The 17921-nt window shown below is 39.4% G+C and overlaps 1 protein-coding gene across 1 annotated transcript in view; it reads right to left on the reverse strand.

Moving 5' to 3' along the window:
* The window catches only part of LOC115773059 (ephrin type-A receptor 6-like), an 81537-nt gene that overhangs the window by 24321 nt on the left and 39295 nt on the right, over nt 1-17921 (reverse strand). The window contains exons 7-8 of the mRNA XM_030719568.1: nt 6943-7098; nt 5948-6298 (exon numbers count right to left, since the gene is read on the reverse strand). Coding sequence (XP_030575428.1) covers nt 5948-6298; nt 6943-7098 — 507 coding nt within the window. The remainder of the gene's footprint in view (nt 1-5947; nt 6299-6942; nt 7099-17921) is intronic.

Genomic DNA, 17921 nt, shown 5'->3' on the forward strand with positions numbered 1-17921 from the left:
GCAACAGTAACTTAAATAACCAGCTGTTATATGCATCTCTGAATGCACAATATACTGAATCATGAAGGAGATGGGCTATAGCAGAAGACCACACCATGTGCCACTCCTGTCAAATAAGAACAGGAAACTGAGGCTACAATTCACATGGGCTCAACAAAATTGTACAATAGAAGTTTGGAAAAATGTTGCCTGGACTAATGAGTCTTCATTTCTGCTGTGACATTTAGATGGTAAAGTTGGGGGATGCTGAAAACAGCATGAAAGCATGGATCCACCCTGCCTTGTATCAAAGGTACAGGCTGGTGGTGGTATACTGGATATTTTCTTGGCACACTTTAGGCCCCTTAGCACCAACTGGGTAGCATTTAAACACCACAGCCTACCTGAGTGTTGTTGCTGAGCATGTCCATCCCTTTATGACTACAATGTATCCATCCTCTGATGCCTGCTTCCAGCAGGACAACGCACCATGTCACAACGCTCAGATCATCTCAAACTGGTTTCTTGAATATGACGGAGTTTGCCCTACTCAACTGGCCTCCACAGTCACCAGATCTCAATCCAATAGAGCATCTTTGGGCTGTGGCGGAAATGGAGAGTCTGATCATGGATGTGCAGCTGAAAAATCTGCAGTAGTTGTGTGATGCCATCATGTCAACAAGGACCAAAAATCTCTCAGGAATGTTTTCAGCATCTTGTTGAATCTGTGCCATGAAGAATTAAGACACTGCTGAAGGCAAAAGGGGGTTCAAACCAGTACTAGCCAGGGGGTACCTAACAAAGTAGGTTTATATTAAATGCCATATTTGCTTGCAAAGTCGGACATGTTATAAAAAAAATCAGCCTGGTTGATACTGTGAATTAGCTTTTGACTCAAGCAAATGTCTCATTGTAATGAAGTACAGATTACGATCCCCAGAGAAGTAGAGTCAAATAGTCTGAATAAGTTTGCTCCTTTAATGAATATTCCTTTTGTTTGTTTTTTTTTTATTTTGTCACATAAAATATGCAAAACAGGATATCTCTGTGATTTACCCAAACTGCAGAATTAATTTGCTGGAATCCCTCTAACAGAGTTATTATTATTGTATATATATTGTACAATTCTATAATCACAATCAAAGAAAAGGGAGCATTTTTGAATGTTTTGTTTCTGAAAAATGCCGGTGAAATAACAGGAATGAGCTGAGGAAATGACCAACAGATCATGTGCAAGTGTGGGTGATACATGTGTGCAAATGTCATTCTTGTTTGCCTGCTTTTTTGTGTGTGTGCTTAGCTGTGTGTGTATACAGTATGTCTACTGAGGAAAGGCAGTTTGACAACTTAATCCACTCTAAACATCCTAATGGGAACATCCCCACAGGCTGCTTCTCTTCTGCTATGGAGATTATTTTTGCATTCCAACTTCCTCCCACTGGGCTCGCTGCCTTTGCAGGAGAGATGGGTTCCAGGGATGACACATACACACCTGACATCTGGTTTGCATGGTATGACAGCCCATCAGCCCACATTTCATTTTGTAAAAATAAAACCTCATGTCATGATCTGGGGGTTTTCGACCCTGATCTCTGTATTCTAGCCTTAGTTCCTATTTTCTTTTCCTTGATAATATTCTCAGGTTATGTTTTCTTTATTCATAATTATTGTTTTATAATCACAGTTAGTTCCCAGAGGTTGTTTCCGTGCCCTTCTGTGTTCGCCGTGTCAAGTCTGCGTTTCTGTGCTAGATGTTCCTTTGTTTAGTTTCTTCCTGTTTTATTTTGCTAGTGTCGTCTCTCGTGTGCATTGTGTTCAGTTGTGCTTCCCTTGTCTCATTAGTTAGATTCGGTTCACCTCCCTCTAATTATCTCATGTGTGCATTTAAGCCTGCAGTTTGTTGTCGCCTCCTCCCCTGTGTGCTCCCTCGTTCTGTGGTTTCTCTTTTGTCTAAGTTTCTGTATCTCTGGCTCCAGTCCAGCCTTATTTAGTATTTTTGTAAGAGGCTCCTGCATTAAAGCAGAATTTTTGAGTCCTGTCTCCTGAGTCCTGCATTTGGGTCCACACTCTGCCTGCCACACAGCTGTTCTATGACACCTTAATACATCATATCTCCCTGTATACTAAAGAGAATTATACGAAATGGCTGTGAAGTCTTTTTTTTTTTAATGATCAGAGCATAAATATGATATTAGAACTGTCTGGACTCCTTGTTGTCACTTCATCATTAATGCTCCTTCATTCTTATTGCATCTCACTGATTCTGACTCAGGAAGCCAGCGAATTCTACGCATCGGCACAGGTTTTAAAATTTTAATCTAGATCACAGTTTGAAGAGTCATCTTAATGAGCTGGTTGATTGGCTGGCTCACCACTTCGGTCCCGAATGAAAAGGCTCAACAAGTACTGGACAGACTACTGTATAATGTGAAATTTGGCAGAAACATTTCCCAGAAAATGAACCCTCCTGACTTTGATGATCACTGAACTTGAGATAATCAATCTGTTAAAAATAAGGATACTTTTTAATAGGTTTCTATTGCTGCTTATGCCTACTTTCAAATAATGAAAACTAATAAATATTAATTAGCTTCAGCTTTACTTTATGTTTCATTAAATGGAAAAACGGTGAGCATTATATCTTAGAACTGCAATGATTAACTGATTAAACAATTGAAAGACAATTAATAGTCAAAATTTTGAGAATTTGTGAATCATTTAAATGGTTGGGCTCTGATTTTTGGGTCATTGGGCAAACATTTCGTAATAACCTTTCAGCATATTCAATTGGGCTGAGTCATATTCAGTCATATTCATTCAGATCTAAAAAGAAGTCAGATCATAAATGACTTCAAACACTTACTGGCAAAATGTACTCATACTGGAGTAGAAGGTGAACTTACCTTTCCTCTACTGGGCAGGTAAGCTGCTAAATAAATTTTCCATTTAATATCTAGAGTACTTAACGCATTTATTAGACCACCACCCAGTGTAAAGTTTATGCCACAGCTGGCCTAAATTAACAGTATTGGTAATTACCAAAATATTTTTAATGTTTCTGTAATGGGTAATTCACCAGCAATCCACAAGATCTTTAATTAAAATGATATTTTTTTATGCGAAAAAATAATTATTGTTGTGATCCATTAATTTTCAAATTTATTGTTTTACAAAAAAGCTGAAAAAATTAAAGCATATTATTATTACTATTGATTAAGGTGCCGATATATGAAGTGGGCTGCCTATATATTACACCTACAGGAGCTGCTCGGCCATAAAAGCCCATGCCATGAGGCTCGCGGGGTACAGATTCTGTTAATGCCTGTGGCAGTGGGACTGAAAACACCTAAATTTATGATGTGTGGCCCAATAGTTTTGTCCATATCAGTTATATTGATATACTGTAGCATACTGCATATCTAAGCTTGTCTGGGACATGAGGAGAGAGGGTAAAGCTGCAGGAGAACTGTATTTTAATTTCAGCTTATTAAAGTAATATAGTTTAATTTTATACTTTGTCTCATCCAGATTTCCATCCATTGCAGCTCCAAGTTATTTTTCAGAGCCATATATGAATAAATGTTCTCAGATGCGACCCTGAGCTGCACCACACTACACTGCAAGCATTTCACTAGAGTAAAAATGACAGTGTGAAAATCTGAAGAGTCGCACGCTCGCACCCGTGATTACTTCTGTTCTGACTTTTTGTTGTTAAAAAAAAGATCAGAGTTCAGAACGTTCAGGACGCGGCTCCTCATTTTAGCCAGCAGCGATGGTGCTGCTTAAAATGACAGAGGTCATGGCAGGTCAAACCAGCTGTTGCTAATTATCAGTTCAAAGAGTAATGACAGAGCAAATAAAACGAAGCTAGCGTTGGTTTCGTGTTTGCCCTGCAGTCTGTTCTTTGCAGACAAGAGTTTATGACATAAAAGAAGCTTCAATTTGTAACACTGCAGTACAACCAAGAGTGTTTCTGCAGTCCCAGCAGCAACTGTGTCATCAACTCTTGATTGCACTGCTTTAGTTTTAGGAGTCACACTCTTCCAGTTATAGTTGTTTTCATAACTTATCATTTATTTAAGCTCATCAGCTTGATAGTTTTGGTGCAAAGTCATCAGTATTTTGATCAAGTAGCTCATGAATAATAAGTTGTGGGCTTTAGCGTTGACTTCAGTTTATTAGATACATATTTAATCAATATTTGAGTAAACATTAAATACATTTAATCAACAATTTGGTAAATATTGTGCTGGAGTTTCAATATGAGCGACCATGCATAGGGATCAGCCTTCAAAAGATTTTTTACATCCATTGTATGCTGTTTACATTTTCCAGAGTTTCATATATCTTCATCATTCACTCTCCTGAGTTTAAATACTTAAATAAATCTCAAAGCAGTACTACAGTAATGACAATAATGATTTAGCACAGATACTCACAGCTCCTTACTGTCTTGTCTGAGCTACTGATAACTGAGTATTTGTCCTCATCAGAATTTTATCTCAATACTATCTTGCTACATGTGCAAAAAGTTAGGAAACACGCACACATATCCAAGCATAATTTATTAATCTGCTTCGTTTCCTTCATCTCAGCCTCCTCCATCAATTATTTCATCACTATTCCTGACCTTGAAGTATAAGGTTAAAGCTGAATTTCAGTTCTCTTATTTTTCCTAATTCACACCTAAGACAATGCTCCTTTGTGAACTGGTAGCTGTAGCTGACCCCAGGTCTGCTGGGTTCTACTAATTAGGAATAGGTTCAGGTCACATTGACTCAAGGGTCAGGAGTGTTTCCCTCTTACTGACACATGAAGCTGGAGGGGGAAATGGAGACTTAAGAGGTCTCAGAGTGCCTGGGAAAGTGGAAGGTAAATCCACCTCTTCATTACTGTAATGAATAACCTAAACCGTGATGCAAAAAACAGCATTTGTGAAGTATGAATCAGTTCATAACTGCAGTATATGTAAAGGTCAACCATACAGATATAAATGTAATAAGGATTAATATATTTTAGAGACAAATATGGCCAATTGAATGCCCTCAAAAAGAACAAAATTACAGTGAAAAAGAATGGATGTTATTTTATGTTCAGTTCAGTATAGAACCATGCATAGTTGCAAGTATAATGTACTTTTCACAAAGTATGTGGTGAAAAGGGTTATTTTTAACATTGATTCTGTTCATGTGTTTGCAATTGTCCGAAATGGGGACTCCCTCATTGCTGTGATCATCATGTACAATCTGGAGCCACTGTTAAGGTGGCTAAGGTGGCCGTGAAGACACGTGGAGAAGGCCTGTCATCACTTTGAGATGTCCGCTAATAATTAAGCTGAAACACTCTTTTTACGTATACTGACTGTCTTTTGTGATGAATGTTAGCACGGAGTATGATAAAATAAAACTTGGATGTGGCCATGCCGCTTGTGGAATTCATTTTTATGACTTGTATTAGTTGTGTAGGGGGCAGCACTTACCAAATTTTGGAAAATTTGCTAAGTGCTTTGGCAAGTTTATTGCCAGCATAAGTGACGCTGTTGTGTAGATGCAAGAACCACAGTAAAGCAGGTGTAGTTAAAAAGTAGGCTAAACATTATGTAAATACAGTCATAAACTTTGTCTAAAACTTGGTAATTTCAAGAGTTGTTGTTTGGGTTAGGCACAGGACATGCTGGTAGAAACAAGGTATACTGTGCAGAAGTAAGCATCCACACCGGAAAACCTAACCCACATTCAAGTCAATGCTATCTAGAATCCACAATCCACAAATGAGTAATAAATTGTTACTCCTTGGTTGTTCCATTAATATGTTTTCTTGATAACAAAACCACATAAATGTAGGTTCCTATTTGCAGATGGGGTTACATCTGCTTGTTATTATTGCCACAGTTAGATTTGAAGACAGCAAAACAAACAGAGCTGGGGGGAAAAAAATGGAAATATCCACTTGAGTGAACAGGACTTACCAGCTTGGTATGTATTGATGGTCACATTTGCCAGCGAGCGTGTGGTCATACCCAGCCCAGAGACCCCGTTCACAGCCTCCACGTGAAAGGTGTAGTTAGCGTGCATTGCAAAGTCCAGTATTGCTACAGAGGTACCACTAATGCCAAGTGGTCGTGGGATGAAGTGCAGGTCAGATTCACATGGCTCACACTGTGTCACAACACTGCTGCTGTCACTTCCACCACAGCGCTGGCACAGGATGTTGTAAGTGATGTCCTTCCTGCCCCCTGTATCACTGGGAGGCATCCACTTCAAGAAGAGAGCTGTGTCATTGATCAATGAGACCAGGTTCCTGGGAGCTGATGGAGGCCCTGGAGAAAGAAGAAAAGTATTTAGAGACAGACATTTATTGGTGACTCACTCGTCACTTTTTGCCACTTTTTTGAGATGGATATTCTCCAAAACACCCATGCGACCTTGATGATGAAGCAACAGTTGGCACATGATCACCGTAATCTGACAAGTTAGCACGCTGAGCATATTTTTGTTCTTTAGCATGTGTGTGCAGTGTGTAGGTACAGTAGCTGTGTGGGCGAATGGCTTTCAACATTTCTGGCTTCATTCCAACAAATTGTGTCAATTTCCAAGATAAAACTTGTTTTTTTTTTTGTTTTTTTTTAGTTTTCACACCTGTAAAAAAAAAAAAAAAAACTGAACTGTTTAAACATATCTTCAAATATCCGCTTGTAGGCGTGTGGGTGGATTGCTTTCAGAGCGTGCAAGTGTTTCATTCCAGCATGCTACTTGTCAGTTTCACTGATACAGTGCTCAGAAGTGTTCAAACTTGGTGGGCATAAATTTAAATGTGACTCAATGACACTGTTAAAACTTAAACAACAAAATGAATCCAAAAAACCAAAAATGATGGAATGGTTGTTGGCACAGCAGTCATAAAAATTTGACTGCTTCAAGCAGGAAAGAGAAAAGAACTGAGATTTTGTAGCTTCCTACTAACTTGTACAAGCCATGGTTGAGGGGTCTTTGAGAGCCCTGTAGAAGCCTTTATCACAGTGACAGATGGTGGCCGCCTGGTCATGGCTAGAGCTATGTAGAGGACACTTGGAGCATTTAGTGTTCCCAGCATACGCCTTGAAGAAGCCGGGCTTGCAAGCTGGAGAAGAAGGGAGGCAAAGGGTGAGTGCCCCTTATGCAACTGAATTTCAATCAGCGCACATACACTTAAATCAAAACATTCAGCTGCTTTGCTCCTCACCTGTGGTCTGAATGAGGTACTATCTGTCACCTTCTTATTAGCACACTAAGCCACATGGCCCTGTAGAGTGGCCCTTCTAAGAAATGGCACACACCCGTAAAGCCATTTTTTTAGAATAAAGAATCACAAAAATCTCTCACACACACCACATACACACACACACACACACACACACAATGCTTAACAAGTTTATTAGACCACCTGTCATAAAAACAAGAGAACAGAAATATTTTAGAAATGTCAAAAAAAGTGTTTAAAGAATTATATTGTTATTTTTCAGGCAAATAATAAACTAAATTCATATTTTTATAGCCAAATTTGAGCTGGACGTCTCTGAGAAGTCAGAAATTGATGAAACACAACATTCAACCACTAAAACAAATTTTTCTGCCATTTGACATCTTAATCAAAAAATAAATAATGTGCTTTGCTATTTTTTTTTTCAATGTTTTTGTAAAATAGTAAATTTGAAAATTCATGGATCACAACAATAATTATATTTTGGCATTAAAAATATAATTTCAGTTAAAGAGCTTGGGAGTAACTATATTATATGACATGAAGCTGATTCTGTGGGCAATTCAGCCCAAGGTGTCATGTGTCATGTCTAAAATGAAATGGTTAAAATCACACATTTGCTGCAGATTTGTTAGCTGCACATCCATGATGTGAATCTCTTGTTCCAACACTAAGAGTGCTTTGGGGCCAAAACTGCACCAAGAAAATATCACCCACACCATTAAACCACCAGCAGCAGCCTAAACAGCTGGATCCATGCTTTCATATTGTTTATATCAAATTCTGACTCTACCATCCAAATATTACAGCAGAAACTGATACTCATCAGACCAGGCAACTTTTTTCAGTCTACTAATTTTGTTAAGCCTGTGTGAATTATAGCCTCGCTTTCCTGGTCTCAGCTGGCAGGAGTGGCACATGGTTGGGCTGCTTATGCTGTAGCCCATCTGCTTCAAGGTTCAACATGCTGCACGTTCAGAGATGCTCTTCTGCATATCTTGTTTGTAACAATTGGATACCTTCTGATAACTTCCTATCACCTCAAAGCAGAGTGATCATTCTCCCCTGACCTCTGACATCAACAAGGCATTCTCACCCAGTGACCTGCTGCTCACTGGATATTTTCTCTTTTTTGAAGCATTCTCTGTAAACCCTAGAGATGGTTGTGTGGGGAAAATCCCAGTAGATTAGCAGTTTCTGAAATACTCAGACCAGTCAGTATGGCATCAACAACCATGCCATGTTCAAAGTCACCTTTCCATTCTGACATTCACTTTGAACTTCAGCAGGTCGTCTTGATCATGTCTACATGCCTAAATACACTGTATTCCTGCCACGTGATTGGCTGATATTTGTATTAATGAACAGTTGAACAGGTGTACATAATGAAATGGTCATGAGCATATATGCGTTGAAGTCCTTCAAACTAAAAAATAAATAAATAAAAATAGGTGAGATTACATAAAGGTGTCTGGAACAGATTTGCTTTCATCAGCAGGTTTAACCCAGTTTAAAGTAAAAGAGGAGTTATTAACATAAAAATAATTAATAATGAAAATGATACAACCTCATTCCACTCTGAAATTCCCATTGACTTACACAGTCCATCCTGCTGACCTGGTATTTGCAGTTTTCTGTCCTTACACTGTTCCACTTTACTTGCAGTGTTACCTGCACATTTCTTTCTTTCTATCAACTCACACAACTGTCCTTTCCTTATCATTTCATTTAAAAAAAAAAAACTGTTATGCTCTGCTACAGTTTTCCCCTATTCATGTTTTTCATCTGTATTCGAATGTATTTTTTTTCTTCTGCTTTTCCCATCTCTCGTCTTCTTCGTTGCTCTTTCCCTCAAGGCTTATCAGAAGATGGGAAAAACCATTGCAGATTGCCTCCTTTTCCCCAGACTTATCTTGGCAGAGAAGAATAAAGCATTAATAGTGCAGTTATTTAATATTCTGGGAATTTGTGGGTGATTTTATTGCCATTTTATTGCAGTTGAGCTAAGTGATTTTTTTTTTCCTGTGTGTGTGTGTGTGTGTGTGTGTGTGTGTGTGTGTGTGTGTGTGTGTGTGTGTGTGTGTGTGTGTGTGTGTGTATATATGCATGTGTGTTGTGTGTGGGGGAATAAAAATTTTTTAAAAAATGTAAAAAAAAATAGCGAAAGCAAATACTGTATATTTCCTAGACAATGCAATGGCAGCAAAAAGGCAGCACGCTGAGAAACTCAATCAAGCCAGATGGATTATATAATTTCAACTTCATTTTAATATCTTCATATATTTTCTGTAAGTAAGCAGAAAGACACAGCAGTTAACCGAATTTATTTTTCTGTAATCACATCATTTTCATATATTGTATAACACATTATTGCCTTTATTGAAATATACTACCACTTTAAATTCTCTGTTGATTTTAGCCGTTTTTTTTTTTTTAATAATATGGTGGTAAGTTTCATACCGTGTCACATAAATGATGTCCTGCTGTGACACAGTATCCAGCACTGTACACAAGATGCCTAATGGAGGATTATTACTGTTTGAAACAAACAATATTCAATTAAATTGTTTTGCGTGCGTGCGTGTGTGTGTGTGGTGTAATTCTGTGATGGAAACTCTGATGCCGTGTCTCCAGGATCTGTACATATCAGCTTGGAAAAACTGAGAAGAGTACTGCTTGAGTGAGAAAGAAACTTCCTTCCTCAGGCTAGATTGCTGCTACTTGAGTCAACCCAGTGCTAGAAAATTTCTCACTGGTAATATTACACTGCATACAGACATGCAGAAGTGCAGTATGTCACATAATCCTGGAAAATTAATGTAAAGAGAAGATAACTTGGACTGTTTTAAACAGACCTCCCTCACACTGTTCGCCGGCTGCAGAAACTAATCTAGCTAAACTCTGACCTTCAGAATGGTATTTTTTTGTGAGAATGGGATAAAAACCTGTTTCTTCTTCCAAGGAAAACTGAAATTGTATCCCTGCCAGTACTAGTGTAATTACTGTCAAGGATACCATGCCAGGCTTGGTCCCCCTGCCAAGCCTGACACGGAAAATATTAAAACTTGCATGAAAATAACCACTTTAATGAATATGTCAGGTAACTATATCAGAACACCCCAAACATACTATAACTGCAATCCATTTGATTTTTTCCTCAAACAACCCAGAGTCTTTCAAGTTCCTGGTCACTATTATTTCTCAGGCCTTGAAGTCCAGCATCAACTCCATTCAAAAAGGCCCAACAGATGATGTCCTTTCTGAGGCAACAGAGTGTATGGCCTGTCATAGGAGCTACTGATTCAGTTCTGTGCGGTCATCACATCTGTCCGGTGCAGTGTGGTTTGGTGCAGTAATACTCAAAATCCCCCCAGCCTCTAAAACATCCAGTACTCCTCAAGAACCAGCAAGCAGGCTGAAAACATGATCAGAGATTCCTCACACTCTAGACACACACTTTTTCAGCTCTTCCCCTCCAGCAGGGGCTACAGATCCACCTATACCAGAACAACCAGGTATAGAAACAGCTTCTTTCCCACTGCTATAACACTCATAAACAATTGAGCAGTAACTATACCATATACTTGCTCTTGGTTATTCCGGATAGTTATTGCATTCTACTTCAAATCTACACTTACTGTAGTTTACATGTACACAGCATCACTTCTCATTCTATACGTACCCCCCCCCCCCCCCCCCCCCCCCAAAAAAAAAGTATTGGAACAGTGAGGCCAATCCCTTTATTTTTGCAGTAAATTGAAAACATTTGGAGTCAACATCAAAAAATTAATATGAAACAAAATATCAACATCTCAGCTTTTATTTCTAGGTAATTACATCTGGATATGATATACACTTCAGAAGATAGTAACGTTTGTCTGAAGCCACCCATTTTTCTTGTGAGCAAAAGTATTGGAACAGATAAACTTAAAATTGATTAAAGAGAATAAGACTTAATATTTAGTTGCAAATCCTATCTTCTGAAATGTGTATCAGATCTAGATGTAAATACCTGGAAATGAAAGCTGAGATGCCGATCTTCATGCATATTGTTTGTCCTTTATTTTTTCTGTATGTGGTTCGTATTGAGCCTAGTCTGTATATAATATGTCCATGCATAATATAAAATGTCTTGTATATCGTCTTAGATGTACAGTCATGTGAGAAAAAGTTTTCATAGGACTCTGTGCAATCTTGTGAAAAGCTAAGCACACCGGTGCAGCTAGTCAAATGCACTTGATTAATGGATCAGCGGCACATGAGACCACCTCAATAAACTGTCAACCACAGTGGTGGAGGGGTGAAGATTTGGGCTTGTCTTACAGTCACAGGCCCTGGCCACCGTGTTGTCATTGAGTCAACCACAAACTTCACTGTATACTAAAATATTCTAGAGTCAGATGTGACGTCATATCTCTAACAGCTCGAGACTGGCCAGATTTGGGTCATCCAACAGGACAATGATTCTAATCACAGCAGCAAATCTACAACAGAATAAAAGAATCAAGTTGTTGCAATGGACCAGTCAAAATTCAGACCTCAACCTTACTGAAATGCAGAAGTGTTTTCTTTATTCTGCATATACATGTACTGTATACAGTATGACACTGCAGGGCTACTGGATCTTGTTGCTATTTTGTCCCACTGCCACTTTGAGTTAATTTCACCAAAAACACATTCCAACTCCAAAACTAATTCTCCAAACAGGGAAACTGCAGAAAAATCAATAATTATGTTTCATATGAATACATTTTAATCCTTTTTTGTAATCAACCCAAGAGCTGTGAGAAGAAAACGGCTTTGCAGCTATCTCACCAGATAATCTGACCAACGGGAGAAATGAAACTACTTTTAAATTTCACAGTGAATGATGCAAACTTAAAAAAAAAAACAGATAACCATTAAACCTAAGCCACTCCTGATTGACAAAACTGGTTATAGTCTTTATTCCGATATATTTCCTTAAAATGAAGCCATCAAAGGTTACCATATTTCTTTAAATAACAATGTTGACAGTTTTTCATTAAACTCTGCGTGATAGATGATGCAGAATAAAAAGAAAAAATACTGTGCAACCGCATAAACAGATGGAAAGAAATGAGCATAACTATGATTGTACTGACGATGAGATGAAAGCTTGACACACAGGCAGAAATCCTCGCCCAAATCACATTGCTGCTTAGGTCCTAATGAGAAGAGTAATTTGTCACCCAGCTTCAATTTTTGAGGCACCTTCCTCTGGATATTACTTTCCTTCTATGCAGAGGTCCTGCCAAAGGCAACAAACACACTGATTCATTTGAAATTCCAGCTGCTCCCTGCTCTGTAGTATAAGCTAGGAAGATCACCACCAAAAAGCAATTACAACACTCATATCACTATTTCTTTCAAAAAGTCTGAAAACACCCCTCCACACGTACACACGCACGCACACACACACACGAAGTGATTCAATATGATTGCTACCAGTTGTTTGGGGATTTGCCATGTAACTTTCCTTCATGTCATGTCTTTTTCAAGGAATAGTATATTTGTAAAAATGTCTCCCTATGAGTACTTGTAGACACACAAGTTACAACAACAATACAGACAGAGTGAGTTTATTCTGATAATAAATTTAGGTGTGAAATTAACAATTTGCCAGGCAGTTATTCTGCCGGTTATTTCATTGATCAGCACATTGCCACATCTAACTCATCACATGCTAGTTCTCTGTCAGGTGCCTTGGTGTCACATTATAAAGCTTTTATAAACTGAACAAAGTTCTCATTGTGAGGTGGGCCCGGTGTTTTCAACTGTTGCTTTTCGGAGGGTTTTTCTTTTCAGTTGTTCACCTGTCACATGGCAAACTTCTCCCATCTGGAGTACCCTTTGTCAATTAACCTACTAATCATTGGATCAAAAAAAATCTGTGAAAATGTCAGTTACTGATTCAAATGTATTTTTAACTTGTTCAATAGTTCAAAAGCCAAAGATATTCCGTTTTAAGCCATATATGAAAAAAGAAACTGCAAATCAGTCTCGAGAAGCTGGAAGCAGAACATGGAGCCACATTTTTCCCTAGTGACAGGTGGTTGCCAGGAGTTCACTGACTGGTGTGTAGGCCTGTGTGAGTGGGACATTGGCAATCATTTTCCCAGTGACTGCCATCAACCTCCAGCAACCACTCAACAGGTTCGGGAATACAAATTTTTTCCTCACGACCTGTGGTTGCCAGATGGTCACAAACTCGTGTCTAGGTCTGTGTGACTCAGACCTTATTCACTTGATCCTAAATTGCCACAAAAAAGTGGTCACGTGTTTGCAAAACCTCAGTCTCTTTCAGCAGTGAGCAAGGTCTCAGGGAGTCTCGAGCAAGCACAACTGTTCAGTGGCAGTAAATAATCCGGTTCGCACTTTAACTTGTTGCCAGATTATTGTTCTACTCATGTGGAAGTACAGTTGTTTGCATATACTCATCATGGGCATGACTATCATGGTAATTTTGGGCTTTTAATTATTTCTTTGAACTGTTCTTTTTCTGGGGTAGAATGATTGTACAGTATACATCCTTCATGACTTCAAAAAACAAAAACTGGGTGTACAAGTTTGAATTTGTTCTGAATTTTCTCTAATCTACACAGGGTAAAAATTTTACATATAGGCTCAAATGTATACACTCACTGAAATTGTCACGGCTGGGTGCGGGCAAGGCAGGGAGGACCCCAGTGCAGGACACGGCGAGAGTAGGTTCGGAGGGAAGTTTATTTGAAAACTCAAATAATTACAAAGCAGGAAACTCGAAAGCAGGAACTAGAAACTCAAAAACTCGAAGGACAAAACACACAGGCAAAACTGACGAGGACCCGAACACTGAACTACACAACACTGAGACTTAAATACCGTGAGACGTGATGACGGAAAGGGAAACAGGTGACAACACAGGTGAACGAAAAACACTAACGAGACAAGGGGAAGTAAACCAAGGGGAAGTAAAAGCACAATGAACACAAGATTGTCAAAATAAAACAGGAAGTGACCTAACCAAAAACATGCCGACTTAACACAGAGACTGACAAAGGGAATGAGAACATGACCAAACTAAACCAGACCTGGGACAAAGGAGAGACACTAAGAAACACAGAGAACTAAACCAAAGGGAACCTAAACACAAGAGGGTCACGACTTACACACACAGGAGAACAGGGAAAACCAGAACATGAAAAACCAAAACAGAAAACAAAGAAACTAAGATTCCAATACTAAACTATAACCAAAACTAGAAATAGAATAAAACAGAACTTCACAAATAGAAACCAAAACACTGGGCCACTGGCCCAGGATCATGACAGATATATTTTTAATAAGTGGTGCTGAGGGTTTAACAGTGTCTTTTAGTTTGAAGAGGCCAAGGCCTATTACCTTCTCATCAGTGATCATGACTACACCTGGTAGTTTCACTTTGCCAGCATAAAAAGGATTTGTTTGGCAGCACTCCCTGGATTGACCAATAGTCAGAACACTGGGAAAGTCCAAGAAACTCAGTGAAAATCTAAGAAGGAAAATTACAGATTCACACAAGTTGAGAAGGGTAGGTATGTTTGGAGGAGTGAGGCTTTCAAAGGGAAGAATACTGTCAAGCATGGTGGTGGCAGTATCATGCTCTGGGACCGTTTTGCTGCCAGTGGTACTGGTACATTGCATAAAGTGGATGGAATAATAAAGAAGATCTGCCACACTCTCTTCCTGCTCTTGTCGGAGACGGTCGCACTATCTCTCTCTCCCTGCCCTCCCCATCTCTCCGCTTGCTGCTTGCTGTGAGAGCGTCTTTTACACACTGTCCGAATAAGAACAAGATTGAACCATGGATCTGGCAAACTGGGCATTCTCCATCATTGATCGAATTTTTTCCACTATGAGATCCGGGACAGGGGAGCCTGCGTGTCCGAGTGGAACAGACCCGGTTGGATACGTCATCGACTCTTGGAGCTCGTGGAGACCTGTGTGCTTCTCGGCCCTTGGAGTGGAAGACGTGGAAGACGCCTACATATTCGGCTTTTTGGTAGCAGTATCCTCTCTGTTTGGGCTCGGTGGATACCTGCTTTACTGCCAAATTAAGAAAATCTGGACGGCGGTTCAACATCTGCAGAGGCTGCCGACCCAGGTGGAGGGGCTGAGCAGAGCCGTACAAACTCAGACTCAAAGCCTGGTGGACCTGAGCCGCAAGATTAGCGAGCTCGCAGGCGAGAGGGGTTAGATCAGGAGATATAGTTCGGTTCTGCACAGTGAGGACGGCAATCAACGAATTTGGAATATTGGATTTTCGAATGGTTTCCCAGTAAGACTGAAGGCTGTTGGAAAAACAAGCAGCCTGTTCCAAAACAACATTTGTTATCAGGAATTCGGCTCCCCTGCCGGCCTTGGGTTGGCAACCATATCTCTCTCCAGGGCTCTGTGTGCGGCTGCTCTCTCCCCCACTCCGCGTTGTGACTTGTGAAGCTGGGTCTGGTGTATCACGGCCGCTGATGAAATTCCACCACTATCAGCAAACTGTTTTGGCTGGATCCTGGCATCTGGCTCCACAATGCCCCCACCTCTCGTCTCCGTCTGCATCCCCTCCTGACCTGACCTCACCTACCGCCGCTGTCCTTGCTTTACATGTGCAAATGCTTTGCTAAGGTGGTTTTTTTTGGACCCTGGTATAGTGCTCTTTTGAGCACTGTACCAGATGACTTTTTTTTTAACCTAACTTCCCCATGATGTGTTGTTTTCTCCTCCTGCCAAAGGTAGCGCCGCAAGTAAACGGCTGCATGACCCGAGGACACATATCCCCCTATGTGTGTTGTGTTTGTGTATTTGGATGGTGTTCTGTAACTGCAATTTCCAATGTGTGAACTTGTTCACCCACATGGCAATAAAACTTCATTCATTCATTCATTCATTCAAGATCTACCTCCAACAGATAAATGACTCATACTTGGACACAATTGGGTGTTCCAAAAGGACAGTGATCCAAAACACACCTCAAAATTGATTTTGGAATGGATAAAGCAGGCTAATATTAAGCTTCTGAAATGGCCCTCCCAAAACCCCGACCTCAAAAAGCCGGGTCAATGCCAGGAAACCAGCCAATTTAAATGAACTCTTCTTTCTGCCAGAAGCTTGTTCGTGGTTACCAAAAGTCTCTGGTTGAGGTGCAACTTGGGTGTACTGTATGTATACTTTTGATTCTATGTGGATTAGAGAAAATCCTACTGTAAATAAATTCTGATTTGTGCTCCCAATTCTTGTTTTTTGATGTCATTAAAGTATTATGCTGTACAATCATTCCACCCTGGAAAAGTGCAGTTCAAAGAAATCATTAAAAGCCCCAAATTACCACAACAATTACCATGGATGTAAACTTCTGACTGTATATCTCAGGCCTCTTGCAACTCAGTATAACTCACGTGCTTGTTCAATTTTTACCAGCTGTGTATTTACCCACCTGTCTTATCTTTCCTCCTAGGAAACCTTTTTTTTTTTAAAGCTGCCTAATACTTATCTGAATACCTGCCTATGTAAGCTTACCTACATTGGAGCTCTAAGCACTGGAATCCTGAGGAAAGACTGCTAATTCCTGTTTGTACTTACCTGAAGAAACTTACATTATCTGAATATTATTCCAGTAAGAAAAAAAAACTAGATCTGAACATTAAATCCTTGACTAGTGACTCACCTGAAAATACTTACCTGACCTGAATCTCAGCTTGAATATTTACTTCTGATCATTCACTGTTGTTATTTATTCCTGAGTTCATTAAAACTGTTGAACCTTTCAACTGTGTTTTGTATTTGAGTCCTTCAGGTGAAATCTTGACAGCTGGCTCGATCAAAATTCCAAAAATTTTGGCATTCAACTGGGATTCATTTTGCTGCCGGCCTGCTGAAATTATTGCTAACAAGAAAAGTAAGTGAAAACCAAACAGTGAGCTGGCAGATGCTGACATACAGGTGCTGGTCATAAAATTAGAATATCATGAAAAAGTTGATTTATTTCACAATCCTCTCGAGGGTGCGGTTATCCTTATTGCTTGTACACTTTTTTTCTACCACATCTTTTCCTTCCCTTCACCTCTCTGTTAATGTGCTTGGACACAGAGCTCTGTGAACAGCCAGCCTCTTTAGCAATGACCTTTTGTGTCTTGCCCTTCTTGTGCAAGGTGTCAAAGGTCATCTTTCAACTGTCAAGTCAACAGTCTTCCCCATGATTGTGTAGCCTACAGAACTAGACCGAGAGACCATTTAAAGGCCTTTTCAGGTGATTTGAGTTAATTAGCTGATTAGAGTGTGGTACCAGGTGTCTTCAATATTGAACCGTTTCACAATGTTCTAATTTTCTGAGATACTGAATTTGGGGTTTTTATTAGTTTTCAGTTATAATCATCAAAATTAAAAGAAACAAACATTTGAAATATATTAGTCTGTGTGTAATGATTGAATATAATATACAAGTTTCACTTTTTGAATGGAATTACTGAAATAAATCAACTTATTCAGGATATTCTAATTTTATGACCGGCACCTGTACACTTTTAAGATAAAATGAAATTGAAGTTGGATGATAGCTGTCCGTGGTTTCATTGCTACAATAAACTATACCTATAGATTTGTCCCATAAAACATTGATGAGAGAAGCAAGTGACTTGCACAACACCTTGCACTTGTTTAAATTTCAGCAGGTA

This window comes from Archocentrus centrarchus, chromosome 3 (genome assembly GCF_007364275.1).
Source record: "Archocentrus centrarchus isolate MPI-CPG fArcCen1 chromosome 3, fArcCen1, whole genome shotgun sequence".
NCBI lineage: Eukaryota > Metazoa > Chordata > Actinopteri > Cichliformes > Cichlidae > Archocentrus > Archocentrus centrarchus.